The sequence below is a fragment of the Caloenas nicobarica genome, chromosome 7 (assembly GCF_036013445.1).
Source record: "Caloenas nicobarica isolate bCalNic1 chromosome 7, bCalNic1.hap1, whole genome shotgun sequence".
Taxonomy (NCBI): domain Eukaryota; kingdom Metazoa; phylum Chordata; class Aves; order Columbiformes; family Columbidae; genus Caloenas; species Caloenas nicobarica.
In genome coordinates, this window is record NC_088251.1 from 25887837 (window position 1) to 25904213 (window position 16377).

General features: G+C 40.2%; 1 protein-coding gene across 1 annotated transcript in view; it reads left to right on the top strand.

Annotated features, from left to right (window-relative positions):
- The window catches only part of OGDHL (oxoglutarate dehydrogenase L), a 54543-nt gene extending 45729 nt beyond the window's left edge, over nucleotides 1-8814 (top strand). Inside the window, exons 18-23 of the mRNA XM_065638668.1 lie at nucleotides 1419-1490; nucleotides 2813-2938; nucleotides 3558-3630; nucleotides 5730-5893; nucleotides 6532-6686; nucleotides 7460-8814. Of these exons, the coding sequence (XP_065494740.1) occupies nucleotides 1419-1490; nucleotides 2813-2938; nucleotides 3558-3630; nucleotides 5730-5893; nucleotides 6532-6686; nucleotides 7460-7583 (714 nt within the window). The 3' untranslated portion in view covers nucleotides 7584-8814. The remainder of the gene's footprint in view (nucleotides 1-1418; nucleotides 1491-2812; nucleotides 2939-3557; nucleotides 3631-5729; nucleotides 5894-6531; nucleotides 6687-7459) is intronic.
- Nucleotides 8815-16377: the final 7563 nt, after the last annotated feature.

The window sequence follows — 16377 nt, forward strand, 5'->3', positions numbered from 1 at the left end:
ATATTGGACTGTTACTGTGCACCATAATTTTGCTTGGCTTTCCTGCTTCTTCTCAAGCCCTTACCCAATTATGACCAAATTATTTGGCATGTCGAAAGTGGAGAATCTTCAAAAGAGTAATTTTGCAAGGCACAGTTCCTGACTGTGTTACTCTTTTGTTGCCAGTGGAATGTTTTTTCCTTTGAATTCCCATAGTCTATGGAATAGAGTGAATCCTGCACTTGGAAACAGGGAGGCTGATGTGTTGAATCAAGGTGGACGACTAGCTGTCAAAGTAATGAGTGATTTTGGAGATCATACGTTAGGGTTTCAACAGAGAAAGTTGTGGTGAGAGACAGCCATATAAAGAAAAAAGCTCTTTAGGAGCATCATTAGCTTAGCAGCCACGGAGAGATTTGAGAGCTGTAATAGTTTATGTCTTCAGGTTAAAAAACCTTGCAGCTGTCTCCAAAATGAAAGTCCTTCCTGACAGTAACTGTCACTTGAACAAGTAAAGGCTGCCAGCATTAGCAATGAAAAAAAAAGCACACTGCATTCTTGTACTCCTCACAGCTTTCTCTCATCCTTTATAAACAAGGACATGGGAGGGAAGAGAACAGATTCTGTTGCACTCCTTATTCCTGATATTGTCTGTGACCAGCATGCATGGTTTCCTGGTGTAAAATGGATCTAACAATGTTTGTGCCCTAAAAGAAATTACCTTGGGTGCTGCTAGCGAGACAGTGGCTGTGAGTGTTCAGTACCCTGACAGAATGTAAAATACCTTGTGAGGAGGCAGAAATTAATCATAGGTTAGTTTGGCAGATAACGTATACATGTGTTTTGATCCATTTTAGCTGAAGTATTCATTGAAGCCATTTTGTCCTGTACAGAACGGTGAACAATTGTGGGAGAGAGATCCTGAGTCTGCTTGTTGCGCTGCTAATACAGCGAAGATAGTCAGCAGTGAACTCAGTCTTTGCTGCTGTTAGCATGCAAGGGTGGCTTGGCCCAAAGAAGGAGTCACTGCAGCAGGCTGAGGCACACGGTGTTTCTCCTCCTGACATTCCTCCTGCTTCTTTTTGCCCTGCAATAGGAAGGTCATTCTTGTGCCCACAATGAATGCCCACATTCACTGCCCTTTCACTGGTCTTCATTGTGCAGCTATGCTGAGGCTAGAAGAAAGCTGGTAAAAGCACTGGAAATCCTTGTAAAACCTAATGTCCTCCTATGAAAACAGTTTACGGAAGACAAATATTCCAGTCCTGTGGTGTGTCCTGCCCTCTCTTGCCGCTGCTAATGCCTCTGGCTGGGGGCCGGCGTGCAGCCTGCTGCGGAGCTGCCGGGGGACAGGACGTGCTTATGCAGTGGGTGACCCAGACTGATGTCTAATTGCTGATTTGGCTTGTTAATGTTGTTTTAAATTATACCTTTACCAGGGTCCAGAGCATTCATCAGCCAGGCCTGAGAGGTTTCTGCAGATGAGCAATGATGATTCTGATGCTTATCCAGTAAGTTGATTTGTCAAAGGCCATGTCCTTTTTTTTCTCTTCACATCTCAGAGATATTTTTCTGTAAGAAGCGTCCTTTTAGCTAGGTATAGTTGGTTAAGATTTAGCTTTGTGTAACATTAACTTGATCCCAGTAAAAGTAATGGAAGTATGCAGTATGTGCTGCTTCATCTCAAAGCTGAGGTCATATACAATTAATCTCTGGCAGGATGATCTTTTTATGGCTGTTCCTTAGGGCCAGTGATTCTGCTTGTTTATATTGCTGTGTGTACTGCAAATAGGTGTCTCTAGCTCATTTCTAAAGGAGGCCAAGTGGGACTGCTCCTGGCTTTTTGCAGTGGAGCCAACTTGTACTGCTGGGAGCATGAAAATAAGCAACTTCTAAATTTGATTCAGCTAAGACCTTCATACGTTAATCATTCATTTCTACAGATAAAATATGTAGCTCTACAGGATACTGGGCATCCACTTCCCCACTGCAGGTTTCCTAAGAAACACTGCTGTATATTAACTGAAAAGCCCAGAATTTTTTTTTTTTTAAAAAGGCAAAATAAAATGGATATTTCAGTTTTGGCCCTGAGTTTGTTACCCTTGGAGCAATGGTAGTCCCAGAGCCATGTCCTTCCTCATCTAAAAGTGATTTTTGTTAGTGTACTGTAAGAATAAAGACCTGTTTGATTGACTACATTTAAGCACTGTCAATTGCATGTAATAAGCACGTTATAAATTTTACCATGGAAGGCAGGAGCTCAAACCAGGGACCAGGAAATCACGTTAGATGCTGTACTAATCTGTAATGACATTATTGTACCTATATCTATCTATATGCTTACCTAATATGTATGTATGTCGATATGGATTAAAAAAACCTTATATTCATAGAATACATAAATATAAACCACACAAAATCTATATTAAAATAGTATAAGAGGACAGGACACCTACTGAAAAATGGGAGAGAGTTAACTATACACTCAAGAAATGAATTCTAGTTTAAAGATTCTTTCAAAGGAGTTCTATTTTGTGTCTTCCACCTGTTAAAATCCTAGTCCTCCTCACCCTTCCTGCCCAGACTTCCCCGCTTGCTGAAGTTAATGGAAGCGTTTTGACTTTATTTGCATACATTTTTAGGAAGCTGTAACAGAAGTGAATGATCTGTAGAGATGCCACCCTAGCTAATAATATAATATCAGCAGAGATCTGCTAATTAAGTTTTTTGAGGAAAGGAGTTGCTGGGAGTCAGAAATAAAAGGATGGGTTTCACACCTCTTTTTTTCCCAGTCTTTTAGACATTTTTCTGATGCCTTTAATGTCTCTCTCAGGAGTTCAGTGAGCAGTTTGAAGTTTCCCAGCTGTATGAGTGCAACTGGATTGTGGTGAATTGTTCAACTCCAGCCAATTACTTTCACGTCCTCAGAAGACAGATCTTGCTGCCGTTCAGAAAACCGGTAAAGTTACTGTAATGGACTTGATTCTTCTAGGTATATTAACCCTCACATAAAGGGGGGGCTTTGTTTCCATATGACATACTGCTGAAAAGAACAAGAATCATTGATGAAAAACCTTAATTGAACACGAGTTGAAGTCGCTGATTTGATGGAATGAAAATCTGCTCTGACTTATGACAATTCTAAAACTTGATTTTTCAGCTTTACTTCCTTCTGGCTGTGCAGACCTTCAGATGAGCTTGTCAAGACACTATGTAGCTAACAGGTTGCATAACTATAAACTGCATGTCTAATTGCTGGAACTGCAAAAACCTAAGATACAAGTGTTGGATGTTTTACTGGTTCATAGCCTATGATTTGATTTTGTTCTCAAAGAGAAGCATAAGCAATGGGTTTTGAGAACGTTTAAAGGGAGTGGACTGCACAAATATTTTGAATAATTTTGAAACTTCCTAGGCTTTCAAAACAGAAAAAAATAATTTACTGTCTTTGCTATTCACATTAATTTGGTCTATAGCATATTTAGTTTGTGGGTTTTGTATGAACAGTGTTACAAATGTTCCATATAATAATGTAGATAAAGCAGCTCCCAAGCCTTTGAAAAATTTCTGTCTTACAGCTGATTATTTTGACACCCAAGTCACTGCTGAGGCATCCAGAAGCTAAATCCAGTTTTGATGAAATGGTGTCTGGTAAGTCATCTGAAAGTATTATGAACAAATTATGAACAAATAATTAGCAATACCAAGTCGCATGTCAGACTGCGAAGAAGAGAATCTGCTCCGGAGAGTTTCCCTTTTCCTTTGGCACAATTTCTGTGGAGCTGTTGTAGAGAGATCTAGCGTGGACTTTGGCTGAAAAGTTTGCTTTCAAATGTGGATTCTTAATTTTAAACAGGTTTATCTTGTAACCAACCGTTAATCTTAAAGGCAATGGAAAGTGCATTCCTGTCTCTGCAGGGATGTTCCCCTCAATAGGCTATTAAGTCCCTCCACTCTTTTTCTCTTCATATAAAAATTGTTCTCTGTACTGCCCTCCAGCTGTGAGGAACAGGTTGCAATCACACTGTGCCCATTTAGAGGAATGAGGGGCCCATTTCTTCTCACAATACTCATTTCTGGGGCTGCCGTGTCACACCAGTGATCTAAAGTGAGATCAGTGATTTCAGAGCTGGATCTACCAACCCAGCTGCTGTTGGCATGCCGTCAGCACCAAGAGAGATATAGCGGCTGCAGAGGTAGTAATACCAAAAGCTGCAGTAATTTCTCTTGCCATGTACTGGTTAGAATGTGTTGGAGTGGCCTGAGGAAATGCAGTGAAATGTAGTGAGTGAATGATTCAAGCGATTGCTTCGAGTGTGCATAGGTGTGGTGTGCTGTCTCCAGTTCTGGTGGGTGTCTTGACTGCTGTCACAAAAGAGTAACTGCTCAGTTTTTTGAAAGCAATTTACAGTGTATAAACATGCTTAAATATTGCATTATCTCCTTTTTGTAGGTGAGTAAAGTTTGCTTCTCACGCAAAGTCATTTTCTGGTTTTGATTACTGTTTCAAAGCTTTGTAGAATTAATCAGATTAGAAATCCTGTAGGGATTGTGATTGGTCACTTTGTCTTGGGAGTCCCCTCTATTTCAGGCTCCAGATGAGCCACCACAGTAGTGGCCAAACTCCTAATTAACATTGAATTCTGACGTACTTTCATGCTACTGCTGAGGAGGACAAGACGTATTGCTGACTCTCAGCTAACTCTTTCTGCTCTGCTTTTAATGGAAAGCTGAGAAGGAGAGGAAGACTGACTCCAGCTGACCCAAAGAAGCGCAGATTCAGTCTTTTTTAATGATGAATTCTGCTGCTCAGTGGGACAGGATAATTCTGACATAAATCAGTTCCTTTTTTGTATGAATGTGCTGCTGCTTTTCTCCCCCTAAGATAAATGGTTCAAACAGGAGCGTATTCTCCTGGTAAGTGGGTGTGCTGATTCAGGCTGGGAGGTCATGCTGCTGTCTGCTACCTTGCAGTTGGTTAATGTGGGAATAGTTCTAATCAATCATATACGAGAGCAAAGAAAAGGATCTTAAACCATCAAGTCCCTCTTCCAGCTTCATGTATCCCAAACAAATTGCTCTCCTGGGAGATGAGATCACAGGGGAACAGATATCTTAATGGTGAGGATATGCATCTGAAATTGTGTCTTATCACTAATACATATGGCTCAGTACTACACTAATTCTTCCTTTGGCTAATGCCATTTTAGCTCTCAAACAGAGGTTTAAGTCACATAAATACATGGCAGTGATGTGTGTGCTTGTGTAAATATTTCTGCAGTTTCCAGATTTAATTACATTATGAATATGTGCTATGCTTTTATGTAAAAATGTTATAAAATCTTCCGAACCTATATTAAAGCTACATGGTTGAGATCATCTTGGAAAGAAGAAACAAGATTTCACATAATTCTCTAAAAAAAAAAAATGTAAGCAAAGGTGAACCATCCAATCAATTTAAAATTAAAGTTGTAATGCACAATGCAAAGCTAAAAGCGAATCTACTGTTTATGCATTTCTGTCTATTAAGTGTGAAAGAGTGGAATATTTACAATCTTTTAATTTCTTGAAACTAAACTGCTGAATCTCACTTTAACAGAATTACCGATCTGAAAAGTAGGAATAGAGAGGCAGCAGAACCCTGTGACCATTGCAGCCTGCTGCCTGCTCAGTGAAGGACTCTTTCTTGGGCTGCTTTTTTACAATGTCTGTTCCACTGAGAGGACTTTTCTAATTTGTGCTCTAACCAGGTACCACCTTCCAGCGTGTGATTCCTGAGAATGGCCTGGCAGCTCATGCACCACATGATGTCAAGCGAGTGATTTTCTGCACGGGAAAAGTCTACTATGATCTTGTGAAAGAGAGAAAGAATCAAGACCTGGAGAAACAAGTTGCTATAACCAGACTTGAGCAGGTGAAATCCCCGATCTGCAGAAGACAGGGTCCCTGGGGAGACTTTCAGCAAGGAGTTCCTATGCTTTTAAATAGATAGCACTTGCCAGAAAGGATGGTGATAGTTAACATTTTTATAGCATTTTGCATCTTATAAGACATTATCTAATCCTTCGTGGCTTTGAGGAGAAGGAACACATCAACAGTATACTGGACAATGAGATTCAGACAGCTGGACTTTTCCAGAACAATGTAACAAAGTAAAGGTTACAATATGATGGCATCTTAAATCTGTATATGAATCTGCTAAGTTTAGAGGTTGTGAATAGTACACTTTGCAGCTGCATTGTCATTTCACTAATTAAGGACTTGTATTGTCACAGTGACTTCACTAGAAAAATGGTAGGAATATGAGAGATCTGGACTATGACCTACTGCTCTTCATACTGGTGCAAATATAAAATGTGTGTATTCACTTCTGACAGCATGAAATCAAATAAAGAAATATGAGTCACTCTAAAGAACATATAGCAATTATATTAGGTACTAAATGGTTAATTACAGTCATTGGTTGTAATACTTGATAGGTAAAAGGCTTTCCTGCCATGGGCTGACAAAATGTAAGAGGAAGCTTTGCCAGTTATTACCCTCTCTTTCCAGATCTCACCATTCCCTTTTGACCTGCTGAAAGAAGAACTTGAGAAGTATCCAGCTGCTGATCTAGTTTGGTGTCAGGAGGAACACAAAAACAGTGGATATTATGATTATGTCAAACCTCGTTTCCGCACTATTGTGAACCACACTCGACCTATATGGTATGAGACTTCAAACAATTGGTCTATCTCCTGGGCTGATTTGTTCGCTTTTCAATTTATTTGGGGTTTTGTTGTTGTTGTTTGTTTTTGTTTTAAAATTGTTTTTGATTTGAGGATGTTATTCATGGAGAAGTCATGTTCTTCACAAATCAAAACCTCTGAGTTTGGGTTCTTGGGTGAAAGATGAAAAAATCCAGATGACTGTTTCTCAAATTCATCATGCATATCTTGCGCTTCCTTGTGGTTCTAAAAGAAAACCAGTAGCAACTAGCTCCATATTTATTGTCACTTAGCACTGCACTTAACTCTCCTGGATTTTTCTCTCTTGTTGTCTAAGATTCTGTCTTTTTTAAGAATTTCACTCCAAATATTTGGTTTCTGGAGGAAGCAGTTATTTTAAGAGCTCAGTCCAGGTACCTTTGCATTTATTTTAGATGGTTGACTCTTGAGTCTGCCCATGCAGCTGTTGGAGGAATGAGAGTCTTCATTGCCAAAAGCAAGTTATCTAATTTTGAGGTAGTGTAGCTGGCTGCCCTTGAAGACAGGGAGGGAGGGAGAAGACAGCTTAATATTGGTGGGAGGGGGAAGCTGACCAGACGGTATAACTGATGGTGGAATTTAGGTTGATTTTTATTTAAGAAAGTTTGATGATTAAATGTCCAAATCTGCCAAGCTGACTTGAATGCATTTAACAGCATCTTCTCATGCTTGTTACTGTCAAAATAGTCTCTCTTCTCACCTCATTTGTCTGCCCAATTCTTTTTGTCACAAAGGTATGTTGGCCGAGAGCCTGCTGCTGCAGCTGCCACAGGCAACAAGAACATGCATCTGGTGTCGCTCAGAAGGTTCTTGGATACAGCTTTCAACCTGGAGGCCTTTGAGGGAAAGACCTTCTAACTCCAGGGCATGAAGCCATCTCTGTCTAGTAGTCTCTCAAGTCACCACATCTGAAAGAGGAAACAAATGTGGGAAAAATACTGGAAATCATGTATATTTAACAGATAAAATGATCCAGCAGCTGACTTAATTACTGTGCACCTTGCTCCCCAGTTCATAAAGAAAAAAAAAATTCCGCTTTACCTTCAACTATTTTTTGTCACTTGTCTATTTAGATTGGGACCTCTTTGGTACAAGGAGAGTCTTCTATCCAAGGATGCAGTGTCTGGCTCAGTGAGGCTCCAGTCTCAGTCTGTGCGCACTGTCTAATTGCTATAAGTAAGTAGAGCAGGTGTGGACAGCATGATAGTTGTGCACATCCGTGATAAAGGAGAGTATGTTTGGGAGCCACTAAGGAAACAAGATGCATTGTTACAAGGAGTATGGTTCACAGTTATTTCTAGGTATATTGGAGAGGAGTAGTAAAACTGAAAAGCAAAGATTTGATAGGTTACTTTGGTAGAGAAATGTACTGGCTGTGGTTGTTGAAAGGAGGTGGTGAGGTAGCCTAGCGATGTGATGGAGAGGCTGGAAATAGGGAATCATTACAAAGCTGCTAAACTATGGGTGATAACACAAGTGTTGTGGACTGCTTAGGTATAAGGTGGAGGAGAGTGATGAAGGCAGAAATAAAAAGGACCAAGAAAAGGTAGGTTTGTTGGGCATAGTTGAGGGAGGAAGAAGCCTACACAAGACCACAGCTGCCAGAGCAGTGGGTGATCAGCAGGAGAATTCAGCATCAAATGACTTCAAAAGTAAGAGGTGACAGCACCAATTGCTCCCACTCCATGGGCTGCCTCCTTTGATGCTCTGTGGAATTAGGGAACTGTGGAGTGCTGTGAACATCCTCATTTTGGAGGAACACCCTTTCCCTCACTCAACTATGAAGATCTGCTTTTCTTTGACCTAGTAGCACCCATAAAAAGATTATGTGTGGGTGAGAAATCCGTGTTTGTGTAACAAGTAGCGGGTTCTCTGCTTTGTCCAGTGATAATCCCTGCCTCACATCTCCTTGCTGATATTAATCCAATTCTGAAGTGGCAATTCCTGATTTAGTCACCCTTTTTTATGTTAAGAGGAAGGTGGGCAAGCAGCAGTTGCTGATTGACCAAAGGCACATGCTGTGGTTTTGTACAAGTAGTAATTGATTTTTATTTTTCCCTTGTGTTTACTTGTCAATTAGGATATCAATTGCCACGTGCTTTCAGTATGGATGTGAAAGCAAGCCGCCTCAAGAGCTGGCTCTGTGAGACGGCTGAGACACAGCAGGTGCAGGAGGTGAGAGAACAGCACAGGTGGTTTATCTTCTCAGGAGACAGTGCTTGGCCTCCTGGGAGCACCACATGGCAGGGTGGTCTCTGCGTGTCACTGCTGCTGCTTCTCCGCAGTGCTACAGGGCAGGGGACACAGGTTTCCCCTCTTAATGTAGGAACTAGTCTCGTCAAGTCCTGTTCCTTCTGCCCCAGGACAACTTGGGTCTGGTGGCTGCAGGTTTCTGCAATGCTGGAGTACATAATGGCAGGAGATTTTTTCCCTTCTCTCTGCTGGCTGGCAGGGGAACTGCTCAGATAACAGGCTGGTGTGGTGGAACGCAGAGCAGCGGCCCTACTGTGTTGAAGCAGGAGGCAGTAACTATCTGCACAAGGGCCCAGTGCCCTGCGGTGCCTGGAGGGTTGTGTTACACCTGCTGAGCAGCTGCTTTGGTACCTCATACCAACTGACTGAAAACACGTGGATGAGACTTCACCCCTATCTCCAGTTCCCTTTCCCGAGCATGCTCCTGGGACATACTTGTGTTTGTGGCACTAAGTTTTACCCTGCTGCTGCTGTTCTGGCAGTGACATAATAAAGCTTGACAGTTTACGCCAGATTCAAAGAGTCAGGCGATGCTGGAAAGCTTCTTATCAAAATAAAAAGCTGTATTAAAAACTTGTAGCTATGATCAGGTACTACTTGTCCAAGCAGGTTACCAAAAAGGGATGTGTGTGCCTTATGCTGTCCTTTCATTTGGCCTGGAGACAATGGTAAAAAAAAAAATCCTTCTGCCAGAGCACAAAATTGATGTGGTAAGGGACTTGCTGTGGGATCCAGAACCAAGGCTAGTCTAATGTTTGTGAAACTCAGCAGCATCCCTTTAAATCAGGCTGGTTGCCTTGGGCTTATTTGCTCATTGAAACATTGAAGCTAATTCAGTCTTTTGAAACCTAATCAACTTGGAAAGTATTGCAGTTGACAGCAGCAAAGATTGTCTCTTGTCCATTTCTATAGCTCAAAACATTAAGCTGATAGGCAGTAACCATCACCCAAAGTATTTTAATGCTTTTATGAATGCTTGTTTCTGTGGCAAGAATTGAGTGCAGCTAAATATTGCTGGCACCATTTATTGTATTCTCGGTTTGCGTAAGGCAGGTCAGTGCTGCATGAAATATGATAAATGCACATATGCCACAGTATAAACAGAGGTAGAAAACAAAATTAACATAGAATGTAAATGACAGATTTCCATTTTCATTGTGTATCATAGGTTGTGGCATAATAGTTGCATAATAATTCCATCAAAGAATGTAAAAAAAAAAAAACACCAATAAAATAAAAATGTGTAAGAACAAAATTCTCTGTTATGGCTGGTTTTTTTGACAGTTTCTCCTTTGAGTGCTGGCATTAGCATCCCATTTTTAAGAGTGCTAGGGCAGCTCATTTTTTCATTTTCTGTTTGTTTCCTCAATAGTGGTTTATTTAAATATAATAGCAGTGAGGGAGACAGGATTTGGACTAGAAGAAGATAATTGTTCAAGTCGTTGGGTTAAAAGTAGTAATAACATTGAAGTTATATTAGAATGTTTTGATTTTTTTTCTACTCTAATTTTTTAAAGTAATAAGTGAACACATTTCTATTTTAAGCAGAATTTTTAAAATACTGGAACTAGACTGGAATTAACTTATCTAATTTCTAAGCACTGGAATTTGTTTCTATAAACATGTTGGCTCAATATACATTTCTATTGAATTACTTTTCCTGTTGCTTGCACTTTCAGATAGTAAGTGTTCAAAAGATAGTAAAGCATTATAAATTGCTAAATGCATAGATTATACTTACTTGCAGAATTCTGCTGCTTTTCTTCAAGGACGCCTCTTGAATAAAAAACTCTTACAAAGAGTACTTAAATAGATGCATATTAAATAGTTGCATTATAAACAATGAATGCAAGTTTCTGTAATGGGAGCTTTAAACCCGGTTAAGAATATCTCTGATCTCACAGAAAAAATGCTTCGTTAGAACTAGCTGACAATTTTTTCATACTAAATAACGATAAATTAATCTATGTAGAGTGTTTGAGAAGGACTGAAGTATTATATAAGCCTGTTCTGCAAGTAGTCTGTGCAGAAATTCACATCACAGCTTTGTAACGCGGAAGGAAGGAACAGCAAATGAGAGAATCGATTCACTTAATCGTATTTGTGGGTAAGACAGCATGTCATGCATGCCCACAACGGCAAAAGACTTGCTAAGACGAACAGCTTCTGTCACAGAATTATTTTTGTTTCCTAGCAGCTGCCTGATGAGCTGCGCTAACAGCAGGGGTGTGTTTCCACCTGTGGTGCAGTTGGAGTCAGTCTGCTAGAACAGAGCAGTAACCTGTTCTCTGGAAAGGGGACCTTCCTGCTGGTTCTAGGAAGTAAAAATTAGTGTGTGAGACTAGACATGAAACAGGAACATGTATGCATTGTCTGAACCGAGCAGATGAAACTGTGTGTTGGGGCAGGGGGTTGTTTGTTCCTTGTTTTGTTGTTCAGTGGTTGTTTTTTTTAAGAATCCCTTTGCTGGACCCTCTGTCCGCTGTTTTAAGAGCTCTAGTAGCTCTTAACCTCAGTGCACAAACAGATCTGCTGCCTGTGATACAGAGCTGGCAACCACCACTGCTGCTAACAGCAGATACACATAGGTGTATATATATCTCTTAGTCTTTTTGATTGCTGTTAACTTTATGCAGGTGTCACAGACCCTGGTTGCTCAGCCTAGCTTCTTGCCAGTGGTGCAGATGCCTGTGAACATTGTTTAAAACATGAAATACAGGCACACTCAAAAATCAAAGCCAGAAAATCCCTAAAAGCAGATGAAATATCTTTGTAAAGTTAATAAGCCTGGTCAAAGATGGAGGAAGAAATTCTGCTATTGTCTTATGTGTTGACTCAGTGAATTCAGTATGTTTTAGTTTACAGGCAACTGCTCCGGTTGACCCTGGGCCATGGGCTGCCCTGGGGGGCTGTCAGGGCACCTGCCAGCCCACCCAGCACAGGTGACCACTAATTACAGGTGATGAAACTGGCCTGTGTGGGGGTGGCCAAGCAAACCCTGCCTGTGATTAACTGATTAAAGCCTGGGGTGTGGTCCCAGCTGGCCTAGAATTATCTCCTCTGCATCTTTCCCTAAATACTTCAAATACTTCAATGTGTTTTCCCAGGATGGAGGGCTGTGGCTGGGTCCCTGGCCCCTGCAGTGGGGCAGAGGGTCCCTGTGAGGCATTGCCTGCTGCTCCTGCTGTAGGCATGACAAGAGTTATGGAGTTAAATGATGGTGAAGGAGGCTGAGGGGGCTCTGGAGGCAAAAGAGGCTGCAGGTTTCAGCTGCTGGAGCTTTCTGTGGGCAGGTAAGAGACCCTGGAGCTGGGTAGGCATGCCTCATCGTGCCCTTGGGGTGAGGGGAACACCATCCTTTGAGTAATTACCAGAGCTTCTGAGGACTTCAGGGCCTGTTGGAAAACCCACGGTGTGACCATGGATTTCTGGTACAAGCCACTGGCAAAAGCTGCACAGGATGTAAAATACTGCTGCTTGGAGTGCAAGTACAGGGAGGTTTGTTTGGAAAAGGTGAGGAAGCCTTTGAGTGAAAGATGGTAAAGGAATGTATTTAAAAAAAAAAAAGGTCTTGGAGCTTTCATTGGTACCTGCCATACAATCTTGCTGTGCTGGTGAGACATGGACCATGATAGCACACCAGAAAAATCTTTGTGGATGAGGGTAATTTTGCATGTATCTTTCTGGCCTTATTCTTAGGTAGTAAAGGTTGCTGAGTAGAATAACTGCAATGTGAAACTTAAAATTGCAAAGGCATTCAAGATTTCTATCAGCTCTGATCAAAAAGTTGTGGGTATTTTTTGTTCCCTTTGATCACTTAGTAGTTCTGTGAAGTCCAATTATGTAGTAACAGGAGTCTTGATTTGATGGACTCTACTGATTAAAAAATTACTATTGAAAGTTTTTATTAACGTTTATGCAGAACAAGGACAGATTAAGTGGGTACATTTTGTTAATCATCGGTGTAAGATATCAGGAAACAGCATGCAGACTGAAACAAATTCAACGTACTTGAACGAAACAGATTAATATTGCCTCTTTTCTAATTCTTGGGTTTTTTTTAAACTGTTGAAACCACTTCTGATTTTAGATCCTTAACTGTTATTTCAGCTTGTGCTTTTCTTAATGCCATTATATAAAATGTAGCCTGTTATCCAAAAGGAATAAAAGAACAAAAGGAAAATTTATTCAGGAAAAAATATTTTAGAGATTTATTAGCTTTGATTGAAAATGTTTCACAGATTTCTTCAAAGTTTTCAATTATTAATAAGTGCACCAGGTGGTTCCTTTGTGATATTTAAGTGCTGCAGTCATTAATGGCAAATGGAGATCTAATTTGTTTAGAGGGGAAAACAATTGTAGTCATCACTAAAGATGCTGTGTGAAGCACTGAAATATTGTTTCTGTTGCCGAAATCTTCCTATTCAATAGCCCATAAATTCCCTGATACTTTCATAAAGGAGCACAGAGAAACTTTCTGCTCGTGCCGTGCCCAGCCAGCTTTGTGTTCTCCTCCCTGTCAGGAGGCAGGGCGCGCTCAGACTGTCCCACGTGGAGAAGCTCCGCGTAAGAGCGCAGCTCCCGGTTATTTTTCCTGCATGGACGTTGACCACTCTCAGTATAATGTGTTTTAGTAATGGTTTAAGCGACCACATCCCAGTTGGCCTTGCAGTGGAAGAGCAGCTGTGGGCACAGGGATGTTTGGGGCTCTCAGACTTCTCCCTGCACCTGTGATCCTACCTGTGGTAGAGGAAAAAGTGCAGGTCAGTGTTAGAGGGTGCCTGAAAATGCCCTCTGATATTGTGGGGCTTGGCTGTGCCATAGAGGAGACCTCAGTTCTTGAGTCTAGTGTCCCCCAAAATGACCGTACCCAGGCTGTGAGGTTCCATCTGCAGTGACGCCTTGGGTAGCCTTGCTGGGGTTTCCAGTACAGCTCCCATATGTGTACTAAGTTAACTCCGCAGGAGAGGTTACGGAGTAGATGTGATCCATCACTGTGTGCTGGCCAGGACTTTGAAGGGTGAACTTGTATGAGTAAAAAGCAAAAGACATTTGAAGATAGAGGATGGTTCCTCACATTAGAGGAAAGAGTGTATTTCCCCAAATGAGTGTCTCCACTGCTGTGGATAAAATAAAGAGGATAACATAAAATCGTCTAATACAAAACATGGTAAAATGATCATACATAACCCTCCATGACTAGAAATAAATGTTTAACAAACCGGTCCCAATAGGCTTGTTAAAGATGAAATATTTATTACTATATGTTAATTACAGGGTTTAAGCAGTGCTTAAGTAATTTAAAGGGACTGGCTACATCTTGCTTTCAATGATTTTATGTGATTAAATCCTTCATCATCAGTTGTTCTTTGTCCTAGAGCAGTTTGCACAAACATATCCTTAACTAAACAGTGTTTACAATGTTTATTATGTTGTATAGGATGAATACTGGACAGTTTTCTTCATTAATTTCGTGGCCCAAGCAAAGTCAAATTCCATCCAAATTCATGTTTTTGCATGTGGACTGAAACACAATAGCTTTTCAAGTCTAGAAAAAATCTTATTAATAAAGTAAAAAGTTATATGTTACTCCTGGGATATTAGTCTCTGACACTAACAATCATTTTGGAAGAAGGCTGTGTATACTATTTTTGGGATGCAATATATGAGAGAAATACATGAATATATGTGTATGTATATATATATTTATGAAGTATACCCTGTAAGCCTTCTTCCTTCCTTAAGCAGCTTAAGATATCAAAAGAACCATAAATATTTTGCGCCTTTACATCTTAAATACTGTTTTGTGCCAGCATATTTTGCACAAAATTACTTTGAGGAAAATTTTTTTGTCAGAGCTTCAAACTACTGTTGACAAAACTCTGTCATCTTAGAGCTGATGAAGAGCTGAAGCTTTGTGTTTCTTTGGGACTCTTCATTGCAGCAACTCACCGCCTATTCAGAAGGAAAGATAAACAGAAATAAAGCAACGTAATCTCCAGTGATTCTAAATGGTTCCTAGTTACACTCTTAGATAATTAACTTCTCCTGTGATGTGCACATTTAATAGATACCTGGTCATATGTGACCATGTTTATTTAATATGCTCTGCAATATTTATACCACAATACAGCCTTCTCATTATAAACCAGACATTTTAAAATTTATTTACACACGCACATTCTGAAGCTCTTGCTTAGACAAATCTCTATGGGCTTCAGGAAAATATATCTGAGTATGCATGTCAGTATATGACTGCACATAAATAGCTTCTGCAGGGACTGTCAGCAAAAAAAAAAATCTAGTATTTTTCCTTTTCTTCAGCATCACTGTTCTGATATTTACATGCATTAAAAAATTAGGGACATACTACATGAAGTGTGATTTTTTTTTTTTTTTTTTTTTTTTTTTTGTTAGACCTTTATATCACAGCCCTCAGGCCCTTCATTAGACTTATCTGTAAAATTGTGTTTTTTCATAGTGAGCATAATATTGCGCAGCTCATGAGCTCAATAGATTTATGCAGAACTTTGTGGTACCTGTCTCTGTAACAAGCCCGAAGGGAAGTAAAGCAGACATCTCTGTAGTGTACTCTGTTCCCCAGAATTCATTCCAAAGCCTATGACGAAACCACTAATTTGTGATGTTTCTGGCTGTACTTCGTATGACCTTGGTGGATGCCTTCCTGGGTACATGTACATATACACGTGTATGTAAGCAGATATTTATGTGTGTGAATAATGCCTATCTGTGGGTGCAGAACAACCCTCTCTTTTTTTTAACTGCCTTACAAAATTGATCAAAACTGAAAGTTGTAGCAAGTAAATGTCCACATTTTAAATTCATCTTAAATTAGTAATGCATCTTGTCTCTCACTTGAATGAGCCTCTACTGAGTTATGAGTCTTGTAAATATGTGCCTTCATGTATTCTCTTGGGCTCTTTTTCACTCATAACATGTGTGGGCATTGATAGGGAATGTTCACAATATTTTAAACAAAAATTCCATAAAATAACCAAAAGAAGCCAAGACTGTTTAAAGCAACTGTTAAAAACGGAAGTATCATTGTTCTCTATCTTTTAAGCTGAAAACAAAAAAACATATTTAAAGAAAGAATTTAGTGGAATAAAGAATTTCCCTGCAGTAATTGTGGGGTGCCATACAGCTAGTTGCACAGCACTTTTTATTGGAGAACTGGAAAATGTTTTAGGGAACGTAAGATCTCTGTGACTCAAAGCTGTTATCTCCATTTCAGATGAAGGGGATGGAGGAATGATTTCCTACAGACCACAAAGTGAATCTGTCACAGACTTTCTCTTAAGATGTAAAAATCCTGCATGGAAGTTCTGAGTGCAGCCATGTTTAATATGTTACCGGATGGCCCATGTGCAAAATGAAT